General features: G+C 42.0%; 2 protein-coding genes across 3 annotated transcripts in view; both read left to right on the forward strand.

Moving 5' to 3' along the window:
* The first annotated feature begins 518 nt into the window (after positions 1-518).
* Positions 519-4,593, forward strand: cdk2 (cyclin dependent kinase 2). Its single transcript, XM_084167516.1, has 7 exons — positions 519-1,750; positions 2,294-2,371; positions 2,464-2,584; positions 3,154-3,324; positions 3,504-3,605; positions 3,693-3,896; positions 4,080-4,593. Exons 1-7 carry the CDS (start codon positions 1,635-1,637, stop codon positions 4,182-4,184), a joined length of 897 nt encoding a protein of 298 aa, XP_084023642.1. The 5' UTR covers positions 519-1,634; the 3' UTR covers positions 4,185-4,593.
* A 956-nt stretch (positions 4,594-5,549) lies between these two features.
* Positions 5,550-21,842, forward strand: part of sarnp (SAP domain containing ribonucleoprotein) — a 51,124-nt gene continuing 34,831 nt past the window's right edge. The window contains exons 1-9 of one of the 2 annotated variants that reach the window (XM_084166988.1): positions 5,550-5,639; positions 6,539-6,638; positions 8,660-8,700; positions 8,789-8,862; positions 12,857-12,908; positions 13,108-13,181; positions 13,720-13,757; positions 13,851-13,879; positions 19,060-19,128. In XM_084166988.1, coding sequence (XP_084023114.1) covers positions 5,610-5,639; positions 6,539-6,638; positions 8,660-8,700; positions 8,789-8,862; positions 12,857-12,908; positions 13,108-13,181; positions 13,720-13,757; positions 13,851-13,879; positions 19,060-19,128 — 507 coding nt within the window. In that variant the 5' untranslated portion in view covers positions 5,550-5,609. The remainder of the gene's footprint in view (positions 5,640-6,538; positions 6,639-8,659; positions 8,701-8,788; positions 8,863-12,856; positions 12,909-13,107; positions 13,182-13,719; positions 13,758-13,850; positions 13,880-19,059; positions 19,129-21,842) is intronic. The other variant, XM_084166989.1, reaches the window with a different exon arrangement.

Consider the following 21,842-nt stretch of genomic DNA (forward strand, 5'->3'; position numbering starts at 1 on the left):
TTCTGGAAGTAGCTAGCAAGCTAGCCAACTGTAGCCAATTAGCTTGGGTGCTTGTATGCTGTTGTGAGGTCAGAACACTCGGATCAACCCAACTCCTTGGCCAGTGCGTCCAGCGTGCGCTCTGAACACTCAGAGAGCGAAACGCTCTGAATTTACAAACGGACAATCTGACAATGCTCTGAATTTACGAACGCCCAGAGGGCACTCTGACACTCCAGTTTGAATTTACGAACACACTCTTAAAGACAATCTGACAACGCTCTGAATTTACAAGCGCACTCTGCGCGCACTCTGGCAGTCCAGAGTGAATTTACGAATACACCCCAAGAAAATAAAACATGAGACATTAATGGTCTGTTTACATATATTTTAGAGGCTATTTCTACAGAAAATGTGTATAAAACCCGTATAAACGGTATTTATAATTATATTACTATGTTTTAGGTTTACTATAATTCTATTACACAATATCTGATACATCACATGCCTTACTTGTATTTTCCTGCATAAGTAAAAGCAGGAAATGCATCACCTATGCCTCTACTGACATTCATTCCAATTAGACTGGTTTTGGACTTCTCCCTGACGAAGATAGCTGCCATTTTCGACCCATTCTGGAACTTTGAGGGATCGTGACATATCCCCTCTAGTAATTTAATAGGATCTCTATGGCATAATCGCAGCTGATTCTGACTGAAAAAGAGGGTCCAATCACAGAGTTTCTAAACCCAGAGTTGCAACATCGTAAGACTTCCGGGAAAGCTTAAGAAACAGACCAGGCCGGCGTTTGAGAAGTCAATGAGAGACGTGAAAAATTATTCCTTAGTTCCTAAATTGTTACTTTTCTCGAAATCTAAAGGCACAACCTAGATTCAAGCCAATGTCTTCAGTAGTTGAACATGTTATTACTCCAACCTCGTGAAAGTGACAAATTGACACGTTTTTAATTTTCGTCAAAAACAACTTTATATCGAAGGAGTGCCATTGATTTGACGGCCTGCACATGCGCAGTTTGGCGCGAGACGACCGTTAGACCCGATTGCGTGTTTCTGCGCATGAGTTTAGCTAGCTAACGTCACCATGACCTCGTCTCCTACAAGTCGGGGGTCGGGGGTTTCTATTGGAGAAGCAGTTTCTGCCAGTCTTCATACTGTAATGTCTTTGGTCCAATGTTCCACCCCATTCACCGTTCGTTTCTGTGCTGAATGGGCGTGTCAGTCGTGATTTTTTGTATCATTGGGCTGTCAGTGATTGGTCGTATATTGAAAATGAGGCGGTTCTCTAGTTCGTCGGAGGCGTGGCATAGACAACGCGGGAACTGGAGGGTTCTGTTACTTTTGTTTCGAGTCGAAAGTGTTACAACCCGCTCAACTGACTCCTTTTATTTATTGTGGGATAATCCTGATGTGTTCCCGCTCCAAGTTGTTCCTGGCGAGACAAGTTGGAGGCAACGTTACAAAGTTGCAGATTTATTCACAAAAGTTTAGTTAGTTCGCATACTAACGTTAGCTTGAAGTTGAGGCAGCTACTGCTGTTAGCTAGCTAGCTAACGTTTTTCTTTGTTTTAAAAAATACAGCGGTTTGTATTAGATGCTAGCTTTCTAGCTAGCTAACCCGAACAGAACTTGTGTGTCATGGAATCGTTTCAGAAAGTGGAAAAGATTGGAGAAGGGACGTACGGAGTGGTGTACAAGGCAAAGAACAGAGTCACTGGAGAGACTGTTGCCCTCAAGAAAATCAGACTAGACACGTAAGTGGTGTCTGACTGACAGCTAGGTTAGCTGGCTATCGTTAGCCAGCTAATTGTCACCCTGGCAAGTAGCTGGCTCCTCAGTTGCTTACTAGTTAGCTAACATACAGTAGTTAGCTATGTCGCTACCTAGTTAGCTATGTCGCTACCTAGTAAGTTATGTCGCTACCTAGTTAGCTAGCTAACTGTTAGTTACTTGACCTGAATTGATAACCAGTAAGTCTTGAAAGTAGGACGTGTTATGCTAGCTAACTAGCTGGATAGCTTAGCTAGCTATAAAGCTTTGTATGACAAACAAGTCACTGTCTTGACAGCTACTGCTATTTTATGGCATTGGTCACACGGACTGTAACGTTATCTTCTCATAAGAAGATCCAGCTATTTAGAAGTAGAACTCGCATGTAGAATGGGAGGTATTATTAACTGTGCACCATGTTATACACATTAAACGATAGTGGATGGGCCCCATGCAATGTTGAAATTGATTTTGCTGTCTTTGTGAAGAAAGGGATGATATTGTGTGATATTATGCCTTCTTCTTAGGGAAACAGAGGGAGTACCAAGCACTGCCATCCGAGAGATATCCCTCCTCAAAGAGCTCAGCCACCCAAATATTGTCGAGTATGTACCATTGAGCTACATGTTATGTTAAACACCAGCTTTCTGTTAAATTGTGCTTACATTGACATCTCTGTGTATTTTAACACCGACAGGCTCCGTGATGTCATCCACACAGAGAACAAACTGTACCTGGTTTTTGAATTCCTTCATCAGGACCTCAAGAAGTTCATGGACTCCTCCTCTGTCTCTGGTATCGCTCTGCCACTTGTCAAGGTACGCACATACTGCACTGCACACCCAACTTGTTTTGACTGAACAAAAAAAACAATAGGTCTATAAAGGAACGAGTGATGCCATTTAGTAGACACTTTTATCCAAAGCAACTTAGTCATGCATGCATATATTTTACGTATGGGTGGCCCCAGGAATTGAATGCACAACCCTGAAGTTGCAAGTGCCATGCTCTTAACAACTGAGCCATACAGGACCACAGTGCTCCCACTGTGATTTGAGACATGCATCAAAACAATGTTTCGATCCCACTTGGGTCTTTTGTCAGGTGGGCATATCATCTAACTACTTTGCAATGCTATCAAGGTGAAAGACCCAAGTGAAAAGTACATGTATGGCAATTGTTTGAATATTTACCAACTAACACAATGTTTCTGTATGTGTAATGTTGTGGTTTTGTTTATTACCAGGTCACAGCACAACTGTTGTCTGGATTTGTATGCCAATGCTACATACATTTTGTCACCTGAAATGAGAACAATATGGAAACCTACCAGGTTGTGTGACTGTCTGTCTCCCTATGAATCTAATTATGGTGTGTGTGTTTGCAGAGTTACCTGTTCCAGCTGCTACAGGGCCTGGCCTTCTGTCACTCCCACAGGGTTCTCCATCGGGACCTGAAGCCCCAGAACCTGCTCATCAACGCCCAGGGGGAGATCAAGCTGGCTGACTTCGGCCTGGCTAGGGCCTTCGGGGTGCCTGTCCGCACCTACACTCATGAGGTGAGGCATACACTCACCATACAGAATACATACCACACAGTATTTTGCTGTGTGGTTTTTAGTTGGTCAATGGCTAGCAATATGAGTGTTTTAGTGTTTCACTTGTTATGCTCCTGTAAGCATCTCAAATGATTTCTGAGCCCATGATAGGGAAACTAACATGTATTAACATTTCTCAGGTGGTAACTCTATGGTACCGAGCTCCAGAAATTCTCTTGGGCTGCAAATACTACTCTACAGCTGTTGACATCTGGAGTTTGGGGTGCATCTTTGCTGAAATGGTAAATCTATTATCTGGCTATAATATTTTGCAGCTTTAACGTTAATGAAGCAAGGTCTCACTCCAAACCTTCCAATTCGTTCTTCAGATCACTAGGAGGGCCTTGTTTCCAGGTGACTCCGAGATCGATCAGCTGTTCCGAATCTTCCGTACCCTGGGTACTCCAGATGAGGCGGCCTGGCCAGGGGTCACCTCCATGCCCGACTACAAGCCCTCCTTCCCAAAGTGGGCCCGGCAGGAGCTGTCCAAAGTGGTGCCCCCTCTGGATGAGGACGGGAGAGAGCTGCTCGGGGTGAGAACTCTAACCACATTGACCACTTTAATTATGTTTTCGGATTGGGCTGGTACCAATAAGGTTAATAAAATATAATGAATTGAAATTACTGATCAGAGCTTCACACTTTGCTGTCACTGGCCGATTAAACATTTTTAATAGATTATGTCCCTTCTTATGACGTATTTATTATTCTTCCAGCAAATGCTGACCTATGACCCAAACAAGAGGATATCTGCTAAAAATGCCCTCGTCCATCGGTTCTTCCGCGATGTCACCATGCCAATGCCACACCTACGACTGTGAGACATGCAGACTGACAGGGACAATACATAGCCCAGGGTCTTTCCATGAGATACCTCTGAGCATAAGGACTGCCCCAGCTCTTATCCACACCTGAATAGTACAGTCCAGGAGATGGGAGAGATCACAGGGAAATATGGGTGCCGTTCCAAAAATCATTCCGGCAGCCAAAAGCAGCATTTTATAAATTAGATGTCCTGTGAGTTTTTTTTCTCTACAGCTATGAGTGCTTGTTATGTAATGGAGAATGGATTGGAAAACTCCACAATTGTTTCAGCATTCAATTTGTATTGAAGGGGTTAACATGGTTTGGGATGGGGGGAGGGGTTGTGTGTGTTTAGATTTTATCAGACTTGTTATGCCAATTTTATAAATGTTTAATGATTATACATAAAGAAACTTGTTCCAATTCTTCTATTGCCTTTTCAATTCATATAATTTTGTAACTCCTGAATATTTACAGGTACTATACGTGGGTTAACATTCACAATCCTGTGCCTCCTTGAGCCTGTGGCAACTTTTGGCAAGCTCTTTGATTTCAAGCACCACCCTCCTTTTAAAGCTTCCAGTCTGTTATTCTAACTCAATCAGCATGACAGAGTGATCTCCAGCCTTGTCCTCGTCAACACTCTCACCTGTTTTAACGAGAGAATCACTGACATGATGGCAGCTGGTCCTTTTGTGGCAGGCTGAAATGCAGTGGAAATGTTTTTTGGGGATTAAGTTCATTTTCATGGCAAAGACTACTTTGCAATTCATCTGATCACTCTTCATTACATTCTGGAGTATATGCAAATTGCCATCATCAAAACTGAGGCAGCAGACTTTGAAAATTATTATTTGTGTCATTTTCAAAACTTTTGACCATGACTGTATGTGTGTTAGCTAGCTAGCCAGACAGTTTTAGAGAAATTATTCCATAAATGTTTGTAATTAACTGCCAATATGCCAACATTCCATTCAAACAATGCAGTCAATCCACAGCCATACACTGGCTCAAGTCAGTTTATGATAGGACTTAGACAAGTTGGCAATGCAACAAGTACTGATATTATATCATATAATAGCTCTCACAGCTTTCCTAGGGTGCGTTCTTAAATTCACTCTGCTATCTACCACGATTTCAGAGCACTCTTGTCTGAGTGTGCCAGAGCGCAGAATAACCAATGAATTTACGAAGGCGCAACACCCGTTGAATATGACCCGTGTCAGTAAACGTCGGCAAAAAAAACGTTATTAAATTGTTGCCAGCAATCTTCTAGTAAAGTGTCGGCAGATGGCAGCACTACCAAACTTTTTCAACATTTATACCATTTCACAAGAGAGTAGACAAGTTGCGTACAACCAATCATCGGTCGTTTTATTACGCCTTTCAGTAAAACGCAATACCGCATTGGATATTTTTTTCCGCTCTTCGATACAAACAAGATGGCCGACGTTGAAATCCATAAATTGAAGGTGAGAAAACAGTTTAAAAATGAATACAATTAAATATATACGGACTTCTTTATAATCAAGTTTTATGTAAAATGTATAATTGATCGAAAATATGCGTATTTTACGGTTTACAACACTAGGTAATGTAGTGCGGTGTGATATGCCTGGAAATGGAAGCTAACGTTAGCTAAAAGTTATCGGATGGTGTGCTAACTAGCTAACGTTACAGTAGTTAACTGGATATATCTTTTGTCAAAATTGACTTTTCGTAGAAGGGCTATGATAATTAGGTTAAGGCTAGGAAAAGCGTGAGGGTTAGCCAACAAAAAAAATCAACTTTTGACGTCAAATTTAGAAAAAAAAGCAGTAGCCCATCTAGACATGACCGTCTAACAAGCACATAGTAGTAGGCTAACGTTAATGTAAAACACAGAATGTTGTCAGTTTACTAGCTAGCTGTACGAATTAACTTAGCTAGCTAAATACATTTTACCTTCAAATTATTAATTTTCTGGTAACGCTAGCTAGTGTACAAGTCAAGTTTACTCGATAGCTAACGTTAGCTAGCTTGCTTTTACTAAGCTCGTTATTATTGGTTGAATAGCTAGCTGTTAGGCTACATTATTGGCAAAACTGCCCCTGTAACACAATATAAGGCAAGTTATTGTACATGTCACTATCCGTACTTTAGTCCAAGCTTGGTCTGTTGTCAAATTGCTGCATTGAGTTGTGTGCCAGTAATGTTTACTCATGTGGTAGCCATGTGCCTTTATTATAGGACTGATTTGGTTCGTTGGTTGTAGTTGACCTTTTAAAAAAAATATATAAAGTTAATCAATGTTAATTTACTACTGTATTGTATGCATACTCTCTCCACTAACAAAGTCTATTACATTTGTTGACCCTACCTTCACCTTCAGTTGGCTGAGCTCAAGCAGGAGTGTTCTGTGAGGGGATTGGATGTGAAAGGAAACAAAGGTGACCTTATTGGAAGGTTGCAGGCATACCTTGAGGAGCATGGTATGGCGGACTTGTCTTTCTTGCACTAACACCTACTAATTTCTTAATAGCACTGATTGTGAAATGTAAATGTGTATGATTTTTTGCCTTGTACGAATGCAGAATGTTCCCCTGCCCTGTGAATGTTGAGATGGGAGTTCACTTCAGTTCCATCTGTTACACTATTAGCAGCATGGATTATCATGTTTAGGTGTCGGTATGTCTATCTGTGGTTTCTTGTTTTTGCTCAATAACAAACACTTTCCCTCAGCTCTACTTATTCTATTGTTTTGTTTCTGAACTCACCTTAAAAAAAACTACTGCAATATAATACTTATTCTTATTTGGATGTTGTTATGAAATGTCTTGATTTCTCCAATAACTGAACCTTGGTTTGATAGATGTCCATTCGGAAAGTATTCAGACCCCATTCCACATTTTGTTAAAAAAAACACTAATATTACATTTACCTAAGTATTCAGACCCTTTACTCAGTACTTTATTGAAGCACCTTTGGCAGCGATTAGCCTCGAGTCTTCTTGGGTATGACGCTACAAGCTTGGCACACCTGTATTTGTGTGCCAAGCTTGTCCTGAAGCCACTCCTCTGTTGTCTTGGCTGTGTGCTTAGGGTCGTTGTCCTGTTGGAAGGTGAACCTTTGCCCCAGTCTGAGGTCCTGAGCGGTCTGGAGCAGGTTTTCATCAAGGATCTCTGTACTTTGCTCCGTGAATCTTTCCCTCGATCCTGGCTAGTCTCCCAGTCCCTGCCGCTGAAAAACATCCCCACAGCATGATGCTGCAACCACCATGCTTCACCGTAGGGATGGTGCCAGGTTTCCTTCAGACGTGACGCTTGGCATTCAGAACAAAGAGTTCAATCTTGGTTTCACCAGACCAGAGAATCTTGTTTCTCATGTTCTGAGAGTCCTTTAGGTTCCTTTTGGCAAACCCCAAGCAGGCTGTCATGTGCCTTTTACTGAGGAGTGGCTTCCGTCTGGCCACTCTACCATAAAGTCCTGATTGGTGGAGTGCTGCAGAGATGGTTGTCCTTGTGGAAGGTTCTTCCATCTCCACAGAGGAACTCTGGAACTCTGTCAGAGTGACCAACGGGTCCTTGGTCACCTCCCTGACCAAGGCCCTTCTTCCCCGATTGCTCAGTTTGGCTGGGCGGCCAGCTCTAGGAAGAGTCTTGGTGGTTACAAACTTCTTCCATTTAAGAATGATGGAGGCCACTGTGTTCTTGGGGACCTTCAATGCTGCAGACATTTTTTGGTACCCTTCCCCAGATCTGTGCCTCGATACAATCCTGTCTCGGAGCTCTATGGACAATTCCTTCGACCTCATGGCATGGTTTTTGCTGACCAAAATGGCTGACCTTCAGACAGTCACAAGAAGGTTAATGTCCATTCTAGTATTCAAATTCTGTGGGACCTTATATAGACAGGTGTGTGCCTTCCAAATCATGTCCAATCAAGTTGTAGAAACGTCTTAAGGATGATCAATGGAAACAGGATGCACCTGAGCTCAATTTCGAGTCTCATAGCAAAGGGTCTGAATACTTATGTAAATAAGGTGTTATTTTTTATTTGCAAAAATGTCTAAAACCCTGTTTTTGTTTTGTCATTATGGGGTGTTGTGTATAGATTGCAGATCTATACACAACATGTAATCGCTGCCAAAGGTTCTTCAACAAAGTTCAGAGTAAAGGGTCTGAATACTTATGTAAATGTTATTTCAGTTTTCAAATTTGCTAAAATTTATTAAAACTTGTTTTTGCTTTGTCAGTATGAGGTATTGTGTGTAGATTGATGAGGGGGGAAAACACTATTTAATCAATTTTAGAATAAGGCTGTAACGTAACAAAATGTGGAAAAAGTCTAGGGGTCTGAATACTTTCCGAATGCACTGTATGTAGCATTATTCACTCTGACAGGTGAAGTATGCATTATTTTCTGTACAATGCTCAGATAAACATGATTGTTTTTACAGCCAACTTGGCTTGACAATGTGAGGAAAATATATATTTAGCATGTTATGTTCCAGAAGATGAGGTGAATGAAGAGGAGGTATTGGGAGAGTTGGAGGTAGGAATATTTTACTATTACAATATTTCAGAATATTTTCAATTTGAGGAGGATTTGTGGAGATTACGTGCTTGGTGTGTATTTACAGGACGATCCTAAAGAGGAGGAAATCAATGAAACACCTGCAGAAGAGGCCGTAGAAGAGGCAGCTGTACCTGAAAAGTCAGTACTCTTTTTCACTCACACCTATCTATAGGATGTTTTATGTCCTAATGGTTACAGTGAGGGGAAAAAAGTATTTGATCCCCTGCTGATTTTGTATGTTTGCCCACTGACAAAGAAATGATCAGTCTATAATTTTAATGGTAGGTTTATTTGAACAGTGAGAGACGACAGAATAACAAAAAAATCCAGAAAAATGCATGTCAAAAATGTTATAAATTGATTTGCATTTTAATGAGGGAAAAAAGTATTTGAGCCCTCTGCAAAACATGACTTAGTACTTGGTGGCAAAACCCTTGTTGGCAATCACAGAGGTCAGATGTTTCTTGTAGTTGGCCACCAGGTTTGCACACATCTCAGGAGGGATTTTGTCCCACTCCTCTTTGCAGATCTTCTCCAAGTCATTAAGGTTTCGAGGCTGACGTTTGGCAACTCGAACCTTCAGCTCCCTCCACAGATTTTCTATGGGATTAAGGTCTGGAGACTGGCTAGGCCACTCCAGGACCTTGATGTGCTTATTCTTGAGCCACTCCTTTGTTGCCTTGGCCGTGTGTTTCGGGTCATTGTCATGCTGGAATACCCATCTACGGCCCATTTTCAATGCCCTGGCTGAGGGAAGGAGGTTCTCACCCAAGATTTGACGGTACATGGCCCCGTCCATCGTCCCTTTGATGCGGTGAAGTTGTCCTGTCCCCTTAGCAGAAAAACACCCCCAAAGCATAATGTTTCCACCTCCATGTTTGACGGTGGGGATGGTGTTCTTGACGGTGGGGCAGCATTCCTCCTCCTCCAAACACGGCGAGTGTAGTTGATGCCAAAGAGCTCCATTTTGGTCTCATCTGACCACAACACTTTCACCCAGTTCTCCTCTGAATCATTCAGATGTTCATTGGCAAACTTCAGACGGGCATGTATATGTGCTTTCTTGAGCAGGGGTACCATGCGGGCGTTGCAGGATTTCAGTCCTTCATGGCGTAGTGTGTTACCAATTGTTTTCTTGGTGACTATGGTCCCAGCTGCCTTGAGATCATTGACAAGATCCTCCCGTGTAGTTCTGGGCTGATTCCTCACCGTTCTCATGATCATTGCAACTCCACGAGGTGAGATCTTGCATGGAGCCCCAGGCCGAGGGAGATTGACAGTTCTTTTGTGTTTCTTCCATTTGCGAATAATCGCACCAACTGTTGTCACCTTCTCACCAAGCTGCTTGGCGATGGTCTTGTAGCCCATTCCAGCCTTGTGTAGGTCTACAATCTTGTCCCTGACATCCTTGGAGAGCTCTTTGGTCTTGGCCATGGTGGAGAGTTTGGAATCTGATTGATTGATTGCTTCTGTGGACAGTGTCTTTTATACAGGTAACAAGCTGAGATTAGGAGCACTCCCTTTAAGAGTGTGCTCCTAAGCTCATCTTGTTACCTGTATAAAAGACACCTGGGAGACAGAAATCTTTTTGATTGAGAGTGTGTCAAATACTTATTTCCCTCATTAAAATGCAAATCAATTTCTAACATTTTTGACATGTGTTTTTCTGGATTTTGTTGTTGTTATTCTGTCTCTCACTGTTCAAATAAACCTACCATTAAAATTATAGACTGATCATTTCTTTGTCAATGGGCAAACGTACAAAATCAGCAGGGGATCAAATACTTTTTTCCCTCACTGTATGTGATTGAATTCTCATGGTAAATTCTGCAGATTTTCAACATTACCGGTACTTCATATTTTCTTAATTCAGTGTTAAGATAAAGCTTGATGTCAGCATGTTCCTTTTGTTGTCTATGAATGCCATTCCTGATCAATTTTTGTTGTGATATGTACAAGACGTCTTTGGGGGATTATTTAAATTGGCAGGTTTCCAGTGATCCAGGTTTATTTGACAAAAGCAATGTCTCAAATCATTGCGAGGTGTAATGGAAACGGCAGATATAGAAGACATTTTCTAAAGATCATACAGTTTGATCTGTTCTACAGGGGTGGAATTTTATTTTGTCAAACGTTTGAGACAAATGAAGATGCATACTGTTTTTCGAAATAAATAATAATTGCGAAGGTACGTGGGGCACGTGATGTCATCATCTAACTATTAAGCTCCACTCCACATTGAATTCTAATTGCTTACTGCTTGCAAAAAAAAAAAAAAAGTACCATCCATGTATTTCAGATATAGCCTACAGGAGATAGTTTCACTATGGCACGGTCCGTGGCGATAAGTTGGCACCAATGATGTACACAACAATATATACAAAAGTATATGGACACCCCTTCAAATGAGTGGATTCCTCTATTTCAGCCATACCCATTGCTGACAGGTGTATAAAATCGAGCACACAGCCATGTAATCTCCATAGACAAACATTGGCAGTAGAATGAATGGCCTTACTGAAGAGCTCAGTGACTTTCAACGTGGCACCGTCATAGGATGCCACCTTTCCAGCAAGTCAGTTTATCAAATATCTGCCCTGTAAGAGCTGCCACAGTCAACTGTAAGTGCTGTTATTGTGAAGTGGAAACGTCTAGGAGCAACAATGGCTCAGCCGCCAAGTGGTAGACAACACAAGTTCACAGAATGGGACCACTGAAGCACGTGAAAGTAATCAGTCCTCGGTTGCAACACTCACTACCGAGTTCCAAACTGCCTCTGGAAGCAACGTCAGCACAATAACTGTTAGTCGGGAGCTTCATGAAATGGGTTTCCATGGCCGAGCAGCCGCACACAAGCCTAAGATCACCATGCGCAAAGCCAAGCGTCGGCTGGAGTGGTGTAAAGCTCACCGCCATTGGACTCCGGAACAGTTGAAATGCGTTCTCTGGAGTGATGAAACACAGTTTCACCCTCTGGCAGTCCAACGGGCGAATCTGGGTTTGGTGGATGCCAGGAGAACGCTACCTTCCCCAATGCATTTTGCCAACTGTAAAGTTTGGTGGAAGAGGAATAATGGTCTTGGGCTGTTTCATGGTTCGGGCTAGGCCCCTTAGTTCCAGTGAAGGGAAATCTTAATGCTACAGCATACAATTACATTATAGACGATTCTGTGCTTCCAACTTTGTGGCAACAGTTTGGGGAAGGCCCTTTCCTTTCCTGGTTCAGCATGACAATGCCCCTGTGCACAAAGCGAGGTCCATACAGAAGTGGATTGTCGAGATCGGTGTGGAAGAACTTGACTGGCCTGCACACCTTTGGGATGAATTGGAACACAGACTGCGAGCCAGGCCTAATCGCCCAACATCAGTGCCCGACCTCATGAATGCTCGTGGCTAAATGGAAGCAAGTCCCCGCAGCAATGTTCCAACATCTAGTGGAAAGCCTTCCCATAAGAGTAGAGGCTGTTATAGCCGCAAGGGGGGGGGGGGGGGACCAACTACATATTAATGCCCATGATTTTGGAATGAGATGTTCGATGAGCAGGTGTCAACATACTTTTGGTCATGTAGTGTATATAAACTATTGGTTGGCACATGAGAATTATTAGAATATGGCAAATATTAGTCAGTTATTGCATTCTATCCACCCTGGCTTTCGCGGGCTACCTGAGACATGAAACAGATAGGTGGGAGGACATACAGGCTCTCGCCAATGTATTAATGCGCAATTAGCCTAAATGGGTAATGGAAACAGTTCAACCACTACATTTTTATTCAACGCTTTAATTGTTTGTGTGTGACATCATTATGTCCAGCTGTTTTTTTTAACAAGTTAGTTAAATGGTAACGCACCCGATCAGCCAATTGTCACGTTTATTTTCAATGCAAACTTTCTAAGTGTCGACACAAAATCACTGGAGAAGTTAATGGAAACGTACTGTAGCTACTGGCTGTCCAGTGGTTTATTTTTGAGCAGTAGAGGGCAGGCTAGGTTTACGAAGTTTTCCACTGGATTCTAACTGTAAGTCGCTCTGGATAAGAGCGTCTGCTAAATGACTAAAATGTAATGTAAATGTATACTGTATTCACTGCCCTAATGGTTTAATTAAATTCAAATGTTTTCTTGCTTTAGGGATGCTGAGAAGAAAGTTGTGAAAATCACTGCCCCAGCGGCTGCGGATGAGGTATGTAGTAGCATAATGCACAGAATAACTGCGTATCAATAGATTTAAAATCATTGTTTCCCACAATGTTATTCTCATCAGCTCTAGTAATCTACACTGTGTTGGAAACCTTGACAGGATGAATGTGTAACTGCCCTATTGGCACTACATTGATGAAGTGTACTTGTATGAATCTTCAACTTGTATTTGTGTCCATCAGAGGCTGCAGAAAAGGGCAGAGCGTTTCAACCTGCCTGCCACTGCTAATAGTAAGAAAGAGGCCCGCGCTGCCAGGTGAGCCCCTGGATTGAATTACACATAATGGATCATCTGTTGATTTTGGATAAAACTAGTCTTATATGGGGCGGCAGGTAGCTTAATGGTTAAGAGCGTTGTGCCAGTAACCGAAAGGTCACTGGTTCTAATCCCCGAGCCAACTAGGTGAAAAATCTGTCTGTGCCCTTGAGCAAGGCACTTAACCCTAATTGCTCCTGTAAGTCGCTCTGGATAAGAGTGTCTGCTAAATGACTTAAATGTAAATGTACATGTTGGATAAAATCTGTCTTGTACATCTTACATGTAGGCATCAGAAATATTTCACACTTTTGACCTCGTCAAATGTATGAAATATAGTAGTTGACAATCAATTTTTGGTCATTACTCAGTTAACAATGTCAGGTAGTTACGTTAAAAGAATGTTGAAGACAAATGTGGCAATAATCTGTCCCATGGGCAAGTCATATTGGTCTGACTGTTAAAAGCATAGTAAAATGGATGTTGAAAAGATGTAGGTTGTGTGAGTGAATATTAACTGAAATCTGATGTTTGTCAGGTTCGGTTTACCAGCTCCAACGCCGGCTTCCACACCAAGTGAGTTGGATTTGTAGCCTTTCATAGGTCCTTCATCATGACCAGTCCAAAGTGTGTTGTCATTCATTTGTATTTTATTTATTTGTCTATTAGGTGCACCAGTTGCGAATAGCAAACCAACTGTGAGTATCAAGGGGTGTTATATTAATTTTTTATTTTCCTATTGCGACAGTGACGGCACATAAAATGGCACCTCACATAATCCGCACATTTACAGATGGTTGCTATAACAACATTGTCATGGAATAACAGGAGCATAGAATTAGAATACTAGAATGGACATGAACCTTCTGATTGTCTGAAGGTCAGCCATTCTGGTCAGGGAGTTGGTAAACTATGGTTTGCCAGTGCTTTGATAAGATAGTGTAAATAATGACTTAACAATTTATCTGCTCTGTATGTTTGTTAGCTATGGAACAGCGTTTGGGTATTTTCGTGTCAAAAAAGATGCATCAAATAGTGTTATTTGACGTGTGTCAAATAAGCTTGTTGACCAATCAGGACCTGAATATGACTGCACGTCCCATAATAATTTAACGTGCATACATTGATTACACTCACTCGTTTTTCATACATCACAGTGATTCACCAATACGGATGCGATGATGCTGGTAAAGTTGTGTCGCGCACCTGCCACACGAGGCAGACACACTTCTCCAAGCTCTGGGACAGTGCTGGTTAGAAAAAAGCTAGCTGTTGGATGCAAACAATGTTCTCCCCCAAAAACATAGCAAAACTATATCATCTGTTTCAGTAGCTATAGTTAGCTAGGTAACTATCTAGCAGTCATCTAAAATATCCCTAATTTATAAGCACGTTTTCGTATTGGTTGATGGTCGGACCCACTAGCCATGCTTACTTATAACGTTAGCTTGGGGCAACAGGGCTAGGGAGCTGGCTCGCTTGTTTAATTCGTTATCTAGCTAGCTAACTAGTTGTTTTCATGAACTAAAGTTCGATTTCAATAGGAAAACAAGTGGCTGTCTAGCTAATACTTAGTCACATGGATTCCTAAATCAATGCTTAGAATATTGAAAATGATTGTAGTTTCTGGTCCTTGTTTTCAGTCTGGTTGCATTGGTGCTAGGTACCAAGTTAAAGCCAGCTAGCTACCCCAAAAGTTGCTGAATACATCTACAGTGGGGAGAACAAGTATTTGATACACTGCCGATTTTGCAGGTTTTCCTACTTACAAAGCATGTAGAAATCCTAGTCAAATCCAGAAAATCACATTGTATGATTTTTAAATAATTAATTTGCATTTTATTGCATGACATAAGTATTTGATACATCAGAAAAGCAGAACTTAATATTTGGTACAGAAACCTTTGTTTGCAATTACAGAGATCATACGTTTCCTGTAGGTCTTGACCAGGTTTGCACACATTGCAGCAGGGATTTTGGCACACTCCTCCATACAGACCTTCTCCAGATCCTTCAGGTTTCGTGGCTGTCGCTGGGCAATACGGACTTTCAGCTCCTTCCAAAGATTTTCTATTGGGTTCAGGTCTGGAGACTGGCTAGGCCACTCCAGGACCTTGAGATGCTTCTTACGGAGCCACTCCTTAGTTGCCCTGGCTGTGTGTTTCGGGTCGTTGTCATGCTGGAAGACCCAGCCACGACCCATCTTCAATGCTCTTACTGAGGGAAGGAGGTTGTTGGCCAAGATCTCACGATACATGGCCCCATCCATCCTCCCCTCAATACGGTGCAGTCGTCCTGTCCCCTTTGCAGAAAAGCATCCCCAAAGAATGATGTTTCCACCTCCATGCTTCACGGTTGGGATGGTGTTCTTGGGGTTGTACTCATCCTTCTTCTTCCTCCAAACACGGCGAGTGGAGTTTAGACCAAAAAGCTCTATTCTTGTCTCATCAGACCACATGACCTTCTCCCATTCCTCCTCTGGATCATCCAGATGGTCATTGGCAAACTTCAGATGGGCCTGGACATGTGCTGGCTTGAGCAGGGGGACCTTGCGTGCGCTGCAGGATTTTAATCCATGACTGCGTAGTGTGTTACTAATGGTTTTCTTTGAGACTGTGGTCCCAGCTCTCTTCAGGTCATTGACCAGGTCCTGCCGTGTAGTTCTGGGCTGATCCCTCACCTTCCTCATGATCATTGATGCCCCACGAGGTGAGATCTTGCATGGAGCCTCAGACCGAGGGTGATTGACCGTCAACTTGAACATCTTCCATTTTCTAATAATTGCGCCAACAGTTGTTGCCTTCTCACCAAGCTGCTTGCCTATTGTCCTGTAGCCCATCCCAGCCTTGTGCAGGTCTACAATTTTATCCCTGATGTCCTTACACAGCTCTCTGGTCTTGGCCATTGTGGAGAGGTTGGAGTCTGTTTGATTGAGTGTGTGGACAGGTGTCTTTTATACAGGTAACGAGTTCAAACAGGTGCAGTTAATACAGGTAATGAGTGGAGAACAGGAGGGCTTCTTAAAGAAAAACTAACAGGTCTTTGAGAGCCGGAATTCTTTCTGGTTGGTAGGTGATCAAATACTTATGTCATGCAATAAAATGCAAATTAATTACTTAAAAATCATACAATGTGATTTTCTGGATTCTTGTTTTAGATTCCGTCTCTCACAGTTGAAGTGTACCCATGATACAAATGTATGACCTCTACATGCTTTGTAAGTAGGAAAACCTGCAAAATCGGCAGTGTATCAAATACTTGTTCTCCCCACTGTATATCAGACTGAAAAGATTTGGCATGGGTCCCCAGATCCTCAAAGTTATGCAGCTGCACCATAGAGAGCATCCTGACCGGTTGTATCACCGCCTGGTATGGCAACTGCTCGGGATTCGATCGTAAGGCAATACAGAGGGTAGTGCGTACGGCCCAGTACATCACTGGGGCAAAGATTCCTGCCATCCAGGACCTATATACTAGGCGATGTCAGAGGAAGGCCCAAATAATTGTCAGACTCCAGTCCCCCAAGTCATAGACTGTTCTCTCTGCTACCGCATGCCGGTACCGGAGCGCCTAGTCTAGGTCCAAAAGGCTCCTTAACAGCTTCTACCCCCAAGCCAAAAGACTGCTGAACAATTAGTCAAATGGCCACCCGTACTATTTACATTGAACCCCCCCCCCCCCCCCCCCCTTTGTTTTTACACTGCTGCTACTCGCTGTTTATTATCTATGCATAGTCACTTTACCCCTACCTACATGTACAAATTACCTCGACTAACCTGTAGCCCCGCACATTGACTCAGTACCGGTACCCCCTGTATATAGCCTCGTTATTGTTATATATATATATATATTTGCTTTACTTTATTTACTAAATATTTTCGGAACTCTATTTCTTGATCTGCATTGTTGGTTAAGGGCTTGTAAGTAAGCATTTCACGGTAAGGTCTACACCTGTTGTATTCGGCGCATTTGACAAATACAATTATTTGATTTCAAATGCTCAGACATTTCCTATTCTGTCAAACAAATAATGGATTATAACCAACACAGTATTGTAAACACATCATGGCCTGTGTGTGTGTGCGCTTGTTTGCAGACCATTTTTTGTTTAGTTTAGTTTTTTTTACAGCGCTACTGACAGTGGTGGCGCTTGACTTGCACATGCAAGGCATAAAACCTGTATAAACTGTATTTATTACAGTATATGACTATTTTATGTTGACAATTATATTACAGAATTTCTGATATATCACAGGCCTTTTATTTTCCTACGTAAGAAAATTGATTCTAATTAGACTGGTTTGGATTTCTCCCTAACCAATGTGTCTGCCATTTTCACCCCATTCTGGAACTTTTAGGGTTTATGAAACAGCGCCTCTAGTAATTTAATAGGATCTCTATGAACAGGAGTTCATCAGCTCTTTGTTTTGTTTTTTAAAATGTCTTTATTAGAGGAGAACAAGACTGTTTGTATGAAAATGATCAGAACTGGTTTCTGAATAGAAATGTGTATACAGTGCATTCAGAATGTATTCAGACCCCTTGACTTTTTCCACATTTTGTTACATTACAGCCTTATTCAAAAATTGATTAAATTGAATGTTTTCCTCAGTCTACACACAATTCCCCATAATGACATAGCGAAAACTGTTTTTTAGAAATGTATGCAAATGTATTACAAATAAAAACATATACCTTATTTACATAAGTATTCAGACCCTTTGCTATGAGACTCGAAATTGAGCTCAGGTGCATCTTGTTTCCATTGATCATCCTTGATGTTTCTATAACTTGGAGTCCACCTGTGGTAAATTCAATTGATTTACATTATTTGGAAAGGCACACACCTGTCTATATAAGGTCCCACAGTTGACAGTGCATGTCAGAGCAAAAACCAAGCCATGAGGTGGAAGGAATTGTCCGTAGAGCCCCGATACAGGATTGTGTCGAGGCACAGATCTGGGGAAGGATACAAAAAAATTCCTCACGTCTGAAGGAAACCTGGCACCATCCCTACGGTGAAGCATGCTGGTGGCAGCATCATGCTGTGGGGATGTTTTTCAGTGGCAGGGACTGGGAGACTAGTCAGGATCGAGGGAAAGATGAACGGCGCAAAGTACAGAGATCCTTGATGAAATCCTGCTCCAGAGGGCTCAGGACCTCAGACTGGGGCAAAGGTTCACCTTCCAACAGGACAATGACCCTAAGCACACATACATTTACATTTTAGTCATTTAGCAGACACGCTTATCCAGAGCGACTCACAGTTAGTGAGTGCATACATTTTCATACTGGCCCCCCGTGGGAAACAAACCCACAACCAGTCAAGACGACGCAGGAGTGGCTTCGGGACAAGTCTCTGAATGTCCTTGAGTGGCCCACCCAGAGCCTGGACTTGAACCCGATCGAACATCTCTGGAGAGACCTGAAACTAGCTGTGCAGCGACGCTCTCCATCCAACCTGACAGAGCTTGAGAGGATCTGCAGAGAATAATATGAGAAACTCCCCAAATACAGGTGTGCCAAGCTTGTAGCGTCATACCCAAGAATACTCAAGGCTGTAATCGCTGCCAAAGGTGCTTCAACAAAGTACTGAGTAAAGGGTCTGAATACTTATGTAAAGGTGATATTTCAGTAATTGGTTTAAATACATTTGCTAAAATTTCCAAAAACCTGTTTTTGCTTTGTCATTATGGGGTGTTTGTATGTAGATTGATGAGGATATATATATTTTTAATGCATTTTAGAATAAGGCTGTAACGTAACAAAATGTGGAGAAAGTAAAGGGGTCTGAATACTTTCCGAATGCACTGTATGCACACCTGTTTAGTCTTGGTGGAGCTTGTGACTAACCCCTCTCCTCCCTCTGTGTCGTTAGGTCAGCGTTGAGGTCCTAAAGAAGCGGGCAGAGCGCTTTGGCATGAATGTCTCCTCTGTTGCCAAAACGGTGAGCTGACTCATGAATACATGGAACTTGCATAGTAAACCTAACTACACATGTATGTCAAACAAGTAGGGGGGCAACTGTCATGAATTGTGCGGGACAGTCGCACATTTTGGCCCTTTGTCCCGCATCCAGCAACCACACATACATGTCCCGTATTTAGTCATTTTTTTCTTTAATGTAATTCATTTTCAAAAATTAGATTTGTCCCCTATTTCAGACTTTCCATTCATTTAATGATAATTGACATTGAGTCACTCCAACCGGTCTCTTTTGCAGTCATGAAGGCAGGTTGCGCTTTTGACAAGATACACTACCAGTCAAAAGTTTGGACACCTACTCATTCCAGGGTTTTTCTTTATTTTTACTATTTTCTACATTGTAGAATAATAGTGAAGACATCAAAACTATGAAATAACACATCGAATTATGTAGTAACCAAAAAAGTGTTAAACAAATCAAAATATATTTTATATTTGAGATTCTTCAAAGTAGCCACCCTTTGCCTTGATGACAGCTTTGCACACACTTGGCATTCTCTCAACCAGCTTCATGAGGAATGCTTTTCCAACAGTCTTGAAGGAGTTCACACATATGCTGAGCACTTGTTGGCTGCTTTTCCTTCGCTCTGCGGTCCAACTCATCCCAAACCATCTCAATTGGGTTGAGGTCGGGGGATTGTGTAGGCCAGGTCATCTGATGCAGCACGCCATCACTCTCCTTCTTGGTCAAATAGCCCTTACACAGCCTGGAGGTGTGTTGGGTCATTTTCCTGTTGAAAAACAAATGATAACCTGACCAAGCCCAAACCAGATGGGATGGCGTATCGCTGCAGAATGCTGTGGTAGCCATGCTGGTTAAGTGTGCCTTGAATTCTAAATAAATCACAGACGGTGTCACCAGCAAAGCACCATCACACCACCTCCTCCATGCTTCATGGTGGGAACCACACATGCGGCAATCATCCGTTCACCTACTCTGCGTCTCACAAACACACAGCGGATGGAACTAAAAATCTCAAATTTGGACTCATCAGACCAAAGGACAGATTTCCACCAGTTTAATGTCCATTGCTTGTGTTTCTTGGCCCAAGAAAGTCTCTTCTTCTTATTGGTGTCCTTTTAGTAGTGGTTTCATTGCAGCAATTCGACCACGAAGGCCTGATTCACACAGTCTCTTCTGAATAGTTGATGTGTTGATGTGTCTGTTACTTGAACTCTGCAAAGCATTTATTTGGGCTGCAATTTCTGAGGCTGGTAACTAATGAACTTATCCTCTGCAGCAGAGGTAACTCTGGGTCTTCCTTTCCTGTGGCGGTCCTCATGAGAGCCAGTTTCATCATAGCGCTTGATGATTTTTGCGACTGCACTTGAAGAAACTTTCAAAGTTCTTGACATTTTCAGAATTGACTGACCTTCATGACGTAAAGTAATGATGGACTGTCATTTCTCTTCGCTTATTTTAGATGTTTTTGCCATAATATGGACTTGGTCTTTTACCAAATGGGGGGGGGGGGGGGGGGGGATATACAGAAGATAGGGCTATCTTGTCACAACACAACTGATTTGGCTAAAATGCGTCAAGAAGGAAAGAAATTCCACAAATTAACTTTTTAAGAAGGCACACTTGTTAATTTAAATACATTCCAGGTGACTACCTCATGAAGTTGGTTGAGAGAATGCCAAGACTGTGCAAAGCTGTCATCAAGGCACAGGGTGGCTACTTTGAAGAATCTCAAATATAAAATATATTTTGATTTGTAGAAAATAGTAAGAATAAAGAAAAACCCTGGAATGAGTAGGTGTGTCCAAACTTTTGACTGGTACTGTACATCATATGGATGAGTTACTGGTGATGTTAAACACTTCTCCAATCGTTGTGAGATCTGATATTCTGTGCAACGCAACTTTAAAAAAGATGAGACGTAGGCCAATGTCATGTCTACCAATCACATTTAGTCAAAACCTGTCGGGCTCAGTTTCAGCTAAACTTGGGAGAGAAGACAGTTAACAATTTACAGAAAGCATGCATCTAACCAAGAGCTACAAAAGTAACTAAATAGCCATATTAGATTGAAAGATACAAGGTAATTTCGTCAAACTTGTGAGGTTCTCCATTTCTCATTTTAGGTGCTCATAATGTCCTGCGAATGTCCTGGAAAATCATTCTGTTTTCCCGCATTTGGGTATTTAGAAATAGGTCACCCTATAAACAAGCACTGAATCAAACAATAAAGCTGTATAGCTTTCCTATTCTAGGAAAACCCCAGAAACCTGTGGGTGTCTGAACCTAATTTATAACAAGTCTGAACTTTTCCACAAGTCTTCTATTACAGTTAATCCAGTCAGTAGTTTTCCCCACTTGTCCTACACTGCTGTTATTTATGAGAACTCTATCTATTCATACCTTGGTGTTTGAGAATATGATTAAACCCAAACTGTATCTCCATACATTTTTGGGGTTTAGACCTGCAAGCAGTTTTTAATGTATTCATTGTTCCTCTTATTTGTACATAGTTTAATCAGCTGCTCATCGAGTGTAGTAGTTCACACACACACACTCTCTCGCCCAGTATTACTAGGAGAGTGTGTATATTGAGTTTAGTGCTGCTCAACCCTCTACTGCACCCCTCACCTTTCCCTCTCCCCTCCTGCTCTCTTTTTGACTTTTTTTTGCACAACGGAAATGGCGGTCCACAGGGGGCCGATATAATAGCC

The sequence above is a fragment of the Coregonus lavaretus genome (genome assembly GCF_964263955.1).
Source record: "Coregonus lavaretus genome assembly, chromosome: 8".
NCBI classification, from domain to species: Eukaryota; Metazoa; Chordata; class Actinopteri; order Salmoniformes; family Salmonidae; genus Coregonus; species Coregonus lavaretus.

Coding starts and splice junctions, on each gene's coding strand:
- cdk2 (XM_084167516.1), top strand. CDS start 1,635: ATGGAATCGTTTCAGAAAGTGGAAAAGATTGGAGAAGGGACGTACGGA. Junction 2,372..2,463: donor AGCCACCCAAATATTGTCGA/GTATGTACCATT, acceptor TAACACCGACAG/GCTCCGTGATGTCATCCACA. Junction 3,897..4,079: donor ACGGGAGAGAGCTGCTCGGG/GTGAGAACTCTA, acceptor TTATTCTTCCAG/CAAATGCTGACCTATGACCC.